At 60.7% G+C, this 11,120-nt stretch overlaps 1 protein-coding gene across 1 annotated transcript; it reads left to right on the forward strand.

The window, feature by feature from the left end:
- The first annotated feature begins 8,936 nt into the window (after positions 1 to 8,936).
- On the forward strand, positions 8,937 to 10,366 carry LOC119922698 (ATP-binding cassette sub-family G member 5-like). The gene is made up of 4 exons (XM_038742382.1): positions 8,937 to 8,966; positions 9,311 to 9,447; positions 9,730 to 9,818; positions 10,318 to 10,366. The coding sequence occupies exons 1-4, from the start codon at positions 8,942 to 8,944 to the stop codon at positions 10,319 to 10,321; spliced, it is 255 nt and encodes an 84-aa protein (XP_038598310.1). The 5' UTR covers positions 8,937 to 8,941; the 3' UTR covers positions 10,322 to 10,366.
- The last annotated feature ends 754 nt before the right edge of the window (positions 10,367 to 11,120 follow it).

Raw genomic sequence — 11,120 nt, forward strand, 5'->3', positions numbered from 1 at the left:
AGAACTGACCAGTCTCCGGATCGGCGCTCGCCTCCAGTAGTGGGCAGTCCCGCTTCCAGTGCCCGCGTCTCCGGCAGAGGGGGCACGGTCCAGGTGGCTGGCGGCTATGACCAGGCCTCCGTGCCTGGGGGCACTCCCGAGCCCAATTGCCAGACCGGTGGCACACAAAACAGGGCTTCCCAGACCCTGGGCCGCGGACAAACGTCGTGGCCACATCGGGCGACCTTCCAGGGTGAGACTGACCCTTCCTCAGGGCCGCCACAAGTAGCTGGGCCTGCTCTCTGCCCTTCACTTTGGCCCTGCGGTCCCTCTCATCCCGGGCTGCCTGGTCACGGTTGTTAAAAACTCTAAAGGCAGCCTCTATCAACTGATCCGTGGGGGTTTGTGGCCCCAACTGCTCCTTCTGTAATTTTCGGCGGATATCTTCAGCTGATTGATTAATAAAATGCATATTCAGAATGACACTTCCCTCTACCGAGTCAGGATCAAGCTGGGTGTACGTTCGAATCGCCTCCGCCAGTCTGAGTCTAAACATAGCGGGGTTCTCGGTAGAGTCCTGACCCGATCATAGTTAACTTGCTTCCTAATTCCTTTCTCCATGCCCACCAGTAGGCATGTAATCATATGATCCCGGAGCTGTCTATCAGTATTGTCTCCCTGATAATTCCAATATGGTTTGGACCGAGGGACAGCTATCGCTCCCAGTGGGTGCCTCCCATGACTGTTCACAGCAGCTTCATCCCCCGCCCTTTCAGCATAATCTCAAATTATTCTCTTTACCTCTACGGTCAGGCAGGAGGAAAGCAACAGATTAAGATCTTCCCATGACAGGTCATACTGCAAAGTCAGGCTACGGAATTCGTCCCGAAAGCGCGCGGGGTCTGCAGAATACTGTCCCAATTTCCGTTTTGCCATTTCCAATTCGCTCAAAGAGAAGGGAGCCTGTACCCGCACTATCTTTCCCCTCTCCCCTGCAACCTCCCTCAAGGGGAGCATCCTTTCCTCTCCTTCCGGAGGGGCATAGCGTGTGCCTCCCCAGGTGCTGGAAGGGTTTAGGGCCCAGGAGGAGGTGTACTGGTATGGAGGAGGACATAACAAAGGGTTGGTGTTTCCCATTCCCTCAGGGGGCAGAGGGGGGGCCGAAGGTACCTGAGATTCCCAGCCAGCGGGAGGGAGAAAGCCATCCTCCCGGGGCCCCCTGCAGAGGAGAGGATCACCCAGTATATCTGAGGAATCAGACCTTAGGGCTGGACCCCCTGGAGGGGCCCAGGAAAAGCACATGCAGCAGTTTTTTTCCTTCAGGGCTTTGGGACAAAGCCATAAAAGCTTGGACATAAGGGATTTCTGACCATTTCTCTAACCGCCTGCAATATAAGTCCAGCTGGAAAATAGTATTATAACTTATGGACCCATATTCGGGCCAGACCTCCTGATCCTCTCATTTATACTGGGGCCATTTCGTGGTGCACAGGAAAATCAGTTGCTTGCATTTTAAATCAGCCAAACCAAATTTGTGCTTATTCTTGGTGTTCAGCAGGCAACCCAATGGGGAGTCGCCTGGAATTGAGGAACCTTGTCCCATAACGGGTGAAAAACGTTCCTCCTTTGGGGTACTGGAAAACATTTGTCCCATAATGGGTGGCAAACGTTCCTTTTTTGAGGTTCTGTGTCTCTTTCGGGTTAAGACCGACCCGGTCGGCCTTTCTTCCCCCCTAGTGAGAATGGGGACTAGAGGGTGCCTCCGCGAGAGCAGACAAGAACAATGCCGGTTCTGTGTCTGCCTCGGGCTATGTCCGAGTGCTGCGTGGCATCCCACTGGTGCTGGAATACCCGGACCGCCTCCTGACGAGAGGTCCTTTCCCAGACCGACCCGGTCGGCCTTCCTTCCCCCCAGTGTACCCAGGAACTAGTGGGTGCCTCCGCGAGAGCAGACAAGAACAATCCCGGTTCTGTGCCTGTCTCGGGTTATGCCCGTGCACCGAGTGGCGTCCCACTAGGGCTGAAATGCCCGAACCGTCTCCTGCTGAGAGGTCCTTTCCCAGACCGACCCGGTCGGCCTTCCTTCCCCCCTAGTGTACCCAGGAACTAGAGGGTGCCTCCGCGAGAGCAGACAAGAACAATGCCAGTCCTGTGCCTGTCTCGGGGTATGCCCGAGTGCCGCGTGGCGTCCCACTTGCCCAAGCTGTGGTCCCTCCAACTCAAGGCGTCCCCTGATGAGAGTTCCCTTCCCCGGACCGCCTCCTGACGAGAGGTCCTCTTCCCGGACCGCCTCCTGACGAGATGTCCTTTTCCCGGACCGCCTCCTGACGAGAGGTCCTTTTCCCGGACCGACCCGGTCGGTCTTTCCTTCCCCCCTAGTGTACCTGGGAACTAGAGGGTGCCTCCGCGAGAACAGACAAGAACAATTCAAAAAAAAAGAACTTACCACTCCGATGGCTTCATGCTGTGCTGTGGTCAGCCAGGACGGCGGCAGTCACATCTACTGGATCTCCCCGTACGGGCCGGATGGCCACCAAGTCGCCGGGCGACTAAAGAATTAGTCAGACAGCGTGTGACTGCCGAAAGTTTTAATAAAGTTTTATTGGTAAGGCCGAAGACCGAATAGGGGGTAACGCACCCGGCGGGCTCATTTCCTTAAGGGAAAAGGCCCCGAGTGCCCGATACAATGGGCTTATATACTGCTGTTGCTGATCACAGTGATTGGTAGATTTGAAAACAGTGGGGACTGGACTAGTGCAGATTTGGTACAGAGCTGGGCGGAATCTGCCTCCTTATTTGGTTTGGTTCCTGGACCCAGCCAGTGGGCTGCAGGGTCTAAGGCCCATACCAGATATGGCAACAGACTGCGTACATTCAAACAATATCTGCCACCTTTCCATGTTGCATGAGTGGCCCCCATCACTCTGCACACAGTAGCGCTTAATAAATACGATTGATTGATTGATTGATTGGCCGAGCTGGCGTGCTGCACGAGCCAATCCCCAAGCACTAGTTGACTGGGTGGAACGGGAGAAGATGCGAGGGCGCCCTGTGCTGGCCCACCCAGAGAACTGCCGGATGGGCCACTGCCCCAGCCAATCCCCGCTCTGCAGTGAATGGGGGCTGGGCCGGCAGGTGCTGCGAGGGCACCCTTGGTTTCCCGAGCCAAGGAGCTGCAGGACGATCCCTGACTCCAGCCGATCCCCACGCTCCACTCATTTACGGAGAGAGCGGTGGGAGGGGGAGGGAAGAGCTGCGAAGGTGTCCTCTGCTGGCCGAGCTCGCGAGCTGCAGGAAAATCCCCGCCCCCAGCCAGTCCCCAAGCACAAGGTGATTGGGGAAACGGCAGGAGATGCGAGGGTGCCCTCTGCTGGCCCGCCCAAAGCCCTGAAGGATGGGCCCCGGCAACAGCCAATCCCCGCTCTCCACTGAATGGGGTATTGGCCGGGAGCAGCTGCGCGGGCGCCCTCTGTTGGCCGAGCCCAGGAGCTGCAGGAGGGTCCCCGGCTCCAGTCGATCCCTATGCTCCACTCTGTTAAGGAGAGGCGGGGAGACGGGAAGAGCTTCGAGGACATCCTCTGGTGGCCGAGCTCGCGAGCTGCAGGAAAATCCCCGACCCCAGGCAATCCCTATGCACCAGTATATTGGGGGAACGGGAGGAGCTGCGAGGGCGCCCCCTGCTGACCGACAACGCGAGCTGAAGGAGACTCCCCGACCTCAGCCGATCCCCATGCACCAGTTGATTTGCAGGGGACGGGAGAAGCTGAGAGGGCGCCCTCTGCTTACCGAATCCAAGAGCTACAGGGGAGTCCCCAGCCCCAGCCAACCCCCGCACTCCACTGATTTGGGGGATATGGGATAAGCTTCGAGGGCACCATCTACTGGCTGGGCCCGCGAGCTGCAGGGAAATCCCTTGCCCCAACCAATCCACTCCCCACTGAATGGAGGAGGGGGGAGGGAGGACCTGCGAGGGCGCCCTCTTCTGCCCGAACCCAGGAGCTGCAGCACCTCCTGTCGATCACCACGCTCCACCCAGTTACGGAGGGGTGGGGAAACGGGAAGACCTGCGTGGGTGTCCTCTCCTGGCCGAGCTCGCGAGCTGCAGGGGAATCCCCGACCCCAGCCAATCCCCAAGCACCAGTTGAGGGGGGGAAATGGGAGGTGCTGCGAGGGCGCCCCTTCTGGCCGACCTTACAAGCTTCAGGAGAATCCTGAGCCGATCCCCGAGCACGAGTTAATTTGGAAGGGACGGAAGAAGCTGAGAGGGAGCCATCTGCTGACCGAGTCCAGGAGCTGCAAGGGAATCCAGGGCGAAAGCCAATCCCCGAACTCCACATACTTGGGGGCGACGGGACAAACTGCGAGGGCGCCATCAGCTGGCTGTGCCCGGGAGCTGCAGGGAAACCCTGTGCCCCAAACAATCCACGCCCCACTGAATGGGCGGGAAGGGAGTATGTGCGAGGGCGCTCTCTGCAGGCCGAGCCCAGGAGCTTCAGGAGGGTCCGCGGCACCAGCAGATCCGAAAGCTCCATTCAATTAAGGAGAGGGGGGCAAACGGGAAGGGCTGCGAGGGCGACTTCTGCTGGCCGAGCTCGCGAGCTGCAGGAGAATCCAGGACCCCAGCCAATACCAAAGCACAAGTTGATTGGGGGGAATGGGAGGAGCTACGAGGGCGCCCCCTGCTGGCCGACCTAGCGAGCTTCAGGAGATTCCCCGCCCTCAGCTGATCCCCAAGCACCAGTTGATTTTGTGAGGACCAGAGAATCTGAGAGGGTGCCCTCTGCTGACCGAATCCTAGAGCTGCAGGGGAATCCCCGGGCCCAGCGAATCCCCCACTCCACTGATTTGGGGGCGACGGGAGAAGCTGCGAGGTTGCCATCTGCTGGCCTGGCCCGCGACCCGCAGGGAAATCCCTTGCCCCAACCAATCCACGCCCCAATGAATGGGGGTGACGGGAAGATCTGCGAGGGAGCTCTCTGCTGCCCGAGCCCAGGCTCTGCGGGAGAGTTACCGGCCCCAGCCGATACCCACGCTCCACTCAGTTAAGGAGAGAGGAGGATACGGGAAGAGCTGCAAGGGCGTCCTCTGCTGGCCGAGCTCACGAGCTGCAGGAGAATCCCCGATGCTGGCCAATCCCCAAGCAAAAGTCGCTGGGGGAAACGGGAGGAACTGCGAGGGCGCCACCTGCAGGCCGACCTCGCGAGGTTAAGGAGAATCCCTGACCTCAGCCGATCCCCAAGTACCAGTTGATTTGGGGGCGAAAGGAGAAGCTGCGAGGGCGCCATCTGCTGGCCGGGCCCGCGAGATATAGGAGGGTCCCCCGCTCCAGCCGATCCCCACACTCCGCTCAGTTAAGGAGAGGGGAGAAAACGGGAAGAGCTGCGAGGGCGTTCTCTGCTGGCCGAGCTCGCGAACTGCAGGAGAATCCATGACCCAAGCCAATCTCCAAGCACAAGCAAATGATTGTGGGAAACGGGAGGAGCTGCGAGGGCGCCCTCTGTTGTCTCACCCAGAGCACTGCAGGACGGACCCCTGCCCCAACCAATCCCCGCCCTCCAGTGAATGGGGGTTGGGCCGGGAGGAGCTTTGAGAGCGCCCTCGGTTGGCCGAGGCCTGGAGCTGCAGGATGGTCCCCGGCTCCAGCCGATCCCCACGCTCCACTCATTTACGGAGAGGGGTGGGAACGGGAAAAGCTGCGGGGACGTCCTCTGCTGGCCGAGCTCGCGAACTGTAGGAAAATCCCCGACCCCAGCCAATCCCCAAGCACCAGTTGATTGGGGGAAATGGGAGGAGCTGCGAGGATGCCCTCTGCTGGCCCACCCAGAGCCCTGCAGGACGGGCCCCGGCCCCAGCCAATCCCCACTCTCCACTGAATGGGGTGTTGGCCGGGAGCAGCTGCGAGGGCGCCCTCTGTTGGCCGAGCCCAGGAGCTGCAGGAGGGTCCCCTGCTCCAGACCAACTCCATGTTCCACTCAGTTGAGAAGGGTGGGGTGGGAAACGGGAAGAGCTGCGAGGACGTCCCCTGCTGGCCCACCTCGCGTGCTGCAGGAGAATCCCCGACCTCAGCCGATCCCCAAGCACCAGTTGATTTGGAGGTGACGGGAGAAGCTGAGAGGGCACCCTCTGCTGACCGAGTCCAAGAGCTGCAGGCGAATCCCCGGCCCCAGCCAATCCCCGCACTCCACTGATTTGGGGACAGGAGGTGAAGCTGCGAGGGCCAAATCTGCTGGCCGGAACCGCGAGCTGCAGGGAAATCCCTTGCCCCAACCAATCCACACCCTACTGAATGGGGGGAACAAGAGAACCTGCGAAGGCGCTCTGTGCTGGTCGAGCCCAGGAGCTGCAGGAGGGTCCCCGGGTCCAGCCGATCCCCACGCTTCACTCAGTTCAGGAGAGGTGTGGAAATGGGAAAGGCAGCGAGGGCGTCCTCTGCTGGCCGAGCTCACGAGCTGTAGGAGAATTCCCCGAACCCAGCCATTCCCCAAGCACTAGTTGATTGGGGGAACGGGAGGAGCTGCAAGGGCGCCCCCTGCTGGCCGACATCGCGAGCTGCGGGAGAATCCCCGACCTCAGCCGATCCCCAAGCACCAGTTTATTTGGATGGGACGGGAGAAGCTGAGAGGGCGCCCTCTGCTGACCGAGTCCAAGAGCTGCAGGGGAATCCCCGGCTCCAGCCAATCCCTGAATTCCACTGATTTGAAGGCGCCCGGAGAAGCTGCGAAGGCGCCATCTAATGGCCGGGCCCAGGAGCTGCAGGGAAATCCCTTGCGCCACAAATGGCGCCCCACTGAATGGGGGGGAAGGCAGGACCTGAGAGGGCGCCCTCTGCTGGCCGATCCCCGGAGCTGCAGGAGGGTCCCCAGCTCCAGGCAATCCTCACACTCCATTCACTTGAGATGGGGGGAACGGGAGGATCTGCGATGGCGAAACCTGCTGGCCGACCTCGAGAGCTGCAGGAGAATCCCCAACCTCAGCCGATCCCCAAGAACTAATTGAATGAATTTCTCTGGGCCTCAGTTACCTCCTCTGTAAAATGGGGACGAAGACTGTGAGCCCCACGTGGGACAACCTGATCACCTTGTAAATTCCCCAGCGCTCAGAACAGTGCTTTGCACATAGTAAGCGCTCAATGAATGCCATCATTATTATTACAAGTTGGCAACATAGTACGCTTCGTACATAGTAAGCGCGGGTGCGCTCAGACTGAGCATGCGCCGCGCTCTTCCGGAGGGGGGCCTTCTCCCCTCGCCCGGGCTCTGACTGCGCATGCGAAGCACTCTCCTGGCCGGGGGCTGCCTTCTCTCCGGCCCGGGCTCTGACCTCGCATGCGCCGCGCTCTCCAGGACGGGCCTCCCCCGTCCGCCCGCCGGGCGCGCTCTGAATCCGCCTGCGCCGCGCCCTCCAGGGCGGCCCCCCGCCCGGGCTCTGAATGTGCGTGCGCTGCGCTCTCCAGGTCGGGAGCTTCGTTCTCCTCCGGAGTGGATTCCGATCGCGCATGCGGCGAGCCCTCCCGGCCTGGCCTCCCTCCTGAATCGTGTCGGGGGGTCCCGCGCGTGCTCCGACTGCACATGCGCAGCGCTCTGCAGGGCGGGTCCTCCCTCCCCCCCAATGCCCCGACCGCGCATGCGCCGAGCCCTCCAGGACGGGCCTCCCTCCTCCCCCTTCCCCAGGGGCGCAGTCCGACTGCGCATGCTCCGGCCTCTCCAGGGCGGGGCCACCTCCTCGCCAAGGCTCCGACTGTGCATGCGCCTCTCTCCGCCTTCTGCGCAGAGCTCCCTCCCTTCTCCCCGTTTCCCGGGTTTCGACTGCGCATGCGCTGCGCTCTCCAGGGCTCAAGATATAGATTTGGGGACTTTATCGTTCATTCATTCAATCGTATTTATTTATTGAGCGCTTATTGTGTGTAGATATGTGCGTGTGTGTGTAGTATATAGTATAGTACAGTATAGTATAGTACAGTATTAGAGAAGCAGTGTGGTGCAGTGGCAAGACCCCGGGCTTTGGAGTCAGAGGTCAGGGGTTCAAATCCCGGCTCCACCGCTTGTCAGCTGTGTGACCTTAGGCAAGTCACTTTACTTCTCTGGGCCTCAGTTCCATCTGTAAAATGGGGATGAAGACTGTGAGCCCCGCGGGGGGCAACCTGATCACCTTGTAACCCCCCAGCGCTTAGAACAGTGCTTCATTCATTCATTCCATCGTATTTATTGAGGGCTTACTGTGTGCAGAGCACTGTACTAAGCGCTTGGGAAGTAGGAAAGCAGCGTGGCTCAGTGGAAAGAGCCCGGGCTTTGAAGTCAGAGGTCATCGGTTCAAATCCAGGCTCTGCCACTTTCATTCATTCAGTCGTATTTAGTGAGCGCTTACTGTGTGCAGAGCACTGGACTAAGCGCTTGGGAAGTACAGGTCGGCAACATATAGAGACGGTCCTTACCGAACAACGGGCTCACAGTCTAGTAGAAGGGGGAGACAGAAAACAAAACAAAACATGGAGACAGGTCAGGACTTCCTGACCCCTCCTGCACTCCCCTGGCACTCCGTGACCCCTCCTATCCCCCTCAGCAGCCCCTGCCTCCCTGCCACTTCCTGGCCCTCCCACTCCCTCCTGACCTCCCTCAAGTCCCTTCGTGAACCCCCGACCCTTTCTGATCCCCTGGGTATCCCCTGATCCCATCCCCGCCCAATCCCGGCCCTCTGGCATTCCCAAATCCTGTGACGCTCCCTGACCCCCTGGGAAGCCCTGACCCCTACCCCCTCCTGCTTCTCTCTCAGCTCCAGCCCCTCCTGCCCCTTCCCACCCCCTGCCCCCTGCTTCCCCATGGCCTCTGGCCCGGCGCTGCCATCCCCACGGGCTCCTTCCTCTCCAGCAAGAGGGGCCGGGCCTTGGTGGGCCGCCGGGGTCAGAGGGCAGAAGTGGATCTGGCAGATCCTGAAGGGTGTCTCGCTGTACCTAGAGAGTGGGCAGATGCTGGGGGTCCTGGGGAGCTCAGGTGAGCAGGGGCTTCGGTCTGGCCGGTGGCTCTGACCACTTTCAGGCAGAGGCCTAGCCTGGCTTTTTTGAGGCAACCCAGCCACCAGGGACCCAGCTGGGGCTGGGGAGGTGGGAGGGCAGTGGGTCAGTGGCACTTCCGGGCAGCGTCTGTGGGCACGTCTCCTTGGACCCAACTCTTCCCATCCCCCCGGGCCATCCCTGCTCCCGTCCTGCCCACCCCTCGGCTACCCCAGCTCTTCCCCCCCAACTCTTCCCGCACTTGGCCCGTTTCTGTCCGGGCTCCCGCCTCAGGGCTCTCCTCCCTCCCCGGCTCTCCCATCCCTCCCCTCTCCCCCGCGACAGGTTCCGGGAAGACCACGCAGCTGGACGCGCTGTCGGGGCGGCTGAGGCAGCAGGGGACACTGGTGGGAGACGTGTGTGTGAACGGCCACCAGCCGCGCTCCGACCAGTTTCAGGATTGCATCTCCTATGCCCTGCAGGTGGGGACCCGCATGGCTACTGGGTGGTTTCCCGGGCAGGCAGTCGAGGTGCCGCAGTGTGTGTGCCGTCTGTGCGGTGTAGGCACTGCCGTGTGACTCCCTGGCCGGGCAGTGTTGATTGCAAAGAGGCATCCCGGCCAGGCAGTGTAGACACCCCCGAGTGGCATCCCGGCCAGGCGGCGTAAACACTGCAGTGCGGTGTCCTGGCCGAACAGTCTAGCTGCTGCAGGTCTTCAGTGTGGGGCTGGACTGACTTCAGTGTCCTCTCCACCGCTGTTGCAGGAGGACACTTTTCTGGGCTACCTCACCGTCCAGGAGACCCTGACATACACAGCGCAGCTGGCCATTGGCACCGTTTCCCCTGCAGGAAGGTGGGTGAGCGGGCATCAGCAAGCCCTAAGCGTCCAAACTATGCTCTTCTCTTGGGGAGCATTCCATGCCTCAGTTTACCCCTTCAGTCTTTGGGCTTCTCATTTCAGGGGCTACCCCAGAGGCCCCCTGGCCACGTGCAGAGTCCTTGGGGTGTCCAGCCGGCCTTCCCCACAGGGACTCACGGGCAGAAGAACCTGAGGGGATCAGGGTGTGGGTGGGACACTGGGTGGTCACTCTATGCCCTCAGGGAGAGGCAGGGCTATTTGGTGGGCATACTGACTGTACTCTGTGCCCACAGTGGTGTAGCCATGTGGTGGGCACACTGACCATGCTCTGTGCCTGCGGGCAGGGTGGTGGCCTTGCGGTGGGCATGCTGACTGTACTCTGTGCCCGCATTCAGAGCAGTGGCCATGTGGTGGGGACACTGACCACGCTCTGTGCCCGCAGGCAGAGCGGTGGCCCTGTAGCGGTCAAGCTGAGCTTGTTGTGTGCCCACAGGTAGAATCGGGGATGGTGGAGCTGAGCCTCGGCCACGTGGCGGACACGCTGATCGGGAGCCGTGTGACCGGAGGCGTTCCTAATGGCGAAAGGCGTCCCAACTCCTCCGGGATCCAAGTAAGTGGCTGGCCTGCGAAGCCATCTCAGGGCACTTCAGGGGGCCCCAGAAAGCAGGCCCTTCTGCTCTGATGTGGGTACTTGGTGGACGCACTTGTCAGCTGTGTGACTTTGAGCAAGTCACGCCGGTCTCACCTCTGCAACATTGCCAAGATCCGTCCTTTCCTCTCCATCCCAACCGCTACCCTGCTCGTTCAAGCTCTCATCCTATCACCGTCTGGATTACTGTATCAGCCTCCTCTCCGATCTCCCATCCTCCTGTCTCTCCCCACTTCAATCCATACTTCACGCCACTGCCCGGATTGTCTTTGTCCAGAAACGCTCTGGGCATTTTACTCCCTTCCTCAAAAATCTCCAGTGGCTACCAATCATCCTATGCATCAGGCAGAAACTCCTCACCCTCGGCTTCAAGGCTCTCCATTACCTCGCCCCCTCCTACCTCACCTCCCTTCTCTCCTTCTACAGCCCAGCCCGCGCCCTCCGCTCCTCTGCCGCTAATCTCCGCACCGTGCCTCGTTCTCGCCCATCCCGCCGTCGACCCCCGGCCCGCGTCCTCCCCCTGGCCTGGGATGCCCTCCCTCTGCACATTCGCAAGCTAGCTCTCTTCCTCCCTTCAAGGCCCTACTGAGAGCTCACCTCCTCCAGGAGGCCTTCCCAGACTAAGCCCCCTCCGTCCCCCCTCCCCC

Source organism: Tachyglossus aculeatus, unplaced genomic scaffold (assembly GCF_015852505.1).
Source record: "Tachyglossus aculeatus isolate mTacAcu1 unplaced genomic scaffold, mTacAcu1.pri scaffold_121_arrow_ctg1, whole genome shotgun sequence".
Taxonomy (NCBI): domain Eukaryota; kingdom Metazoa; phylum Chordata; class Mammalia; order Monotremata; family Tachyglossidae; genus Tachyglossus; species Tachyglossus aculeatus.

Excerpts from the sequence above, each read along its gene's own strand:
- LOC119922698 (XM_038742382.1), top strand. The coding sequence starts at position 8,942 with ATGCTGGGGGTCCTGGGGAGCTCAG. Across the intron at positions 8,967-9,310 it reads GGGGGTCCTGGGGAGCTCAG|GTTCCGGGAAGACCACGCAG; the intron begins GTGAGCAGGGGC and ends CCCCCGCGACAG. Across the intron at positions 9,448-9,729 it reads GCATCTCCTATGCCCTGCAG|GAGGACACTTTTCTGGGCTA; the intron begins GTGGGGACCCGC and ends CCGCTGTTGCAG.